At 58.6% G+C, this 343-nt stretch overlaps 1 protein-coding gene across 1 annotated transcript in view; it reads right to left on the reverse strand.

The window, feature by feature from the left end:
* Positions 1-343, reverse strand: part of LOC119593114 (glypican-5-like) — a gene marked incomplete at its 5' end in the record, with an annotated part of 69,987 nt that overhangs the window by 17,776 nt on the left and 51,868 nt on the right. The window contains 1 exon segment of the mRNA XM_037942077.1: positions 12-186. Coding sequence (XP_037798005.1) covers positions 12-186 — 175 coding nt within the window.

Genomic DNA, 343 nt, shown 5'->3' on the forward strand with positions numbered 1-343 from the left:
ACTGGACTTACGGAGCTACTCGCACGCCGTTCCAGCAGTGGTCGTCTTTAGCGGGGAGGTCCTTGCAGTGGTTGTCGGCGACGCCAGCCCACCACTCGCGGGCCGCCTCCACCGCTCGCAGGGTCGCGCTGGCGGCGTCGAGCACGCTGCTGGTGGCCCGCTCCTCCACGCTGTGCTCCTCCTCGGCTGGAATGGGGAACGGGGGGGGGTCAGACGATTAGCAAAAATGGGGGGGGGGGTAGAAATAGTAAGAGAGGCATACACATTTTGGAAGTAGATACAGTGAATCGTATTTTGTGTACCAGAAATTATCCAGAGCAACATGGTGTGTTCATGTATCAGA

Source organism: Penaeus monodon, chromosome 31 (assembly GCF_015228065.2).
Source record: "Penaeus monodon isolate SGIC_2016 chromosome 31, NSTDA_Pmon_1, whole genome shotgun sequence".
Taxonomy (NCBI): Eukaryota; Metazoa; Arthropoda; class Malacostraca; order Decapoda; family Penaeidae; genus Penaeus; species Penaeus monodon.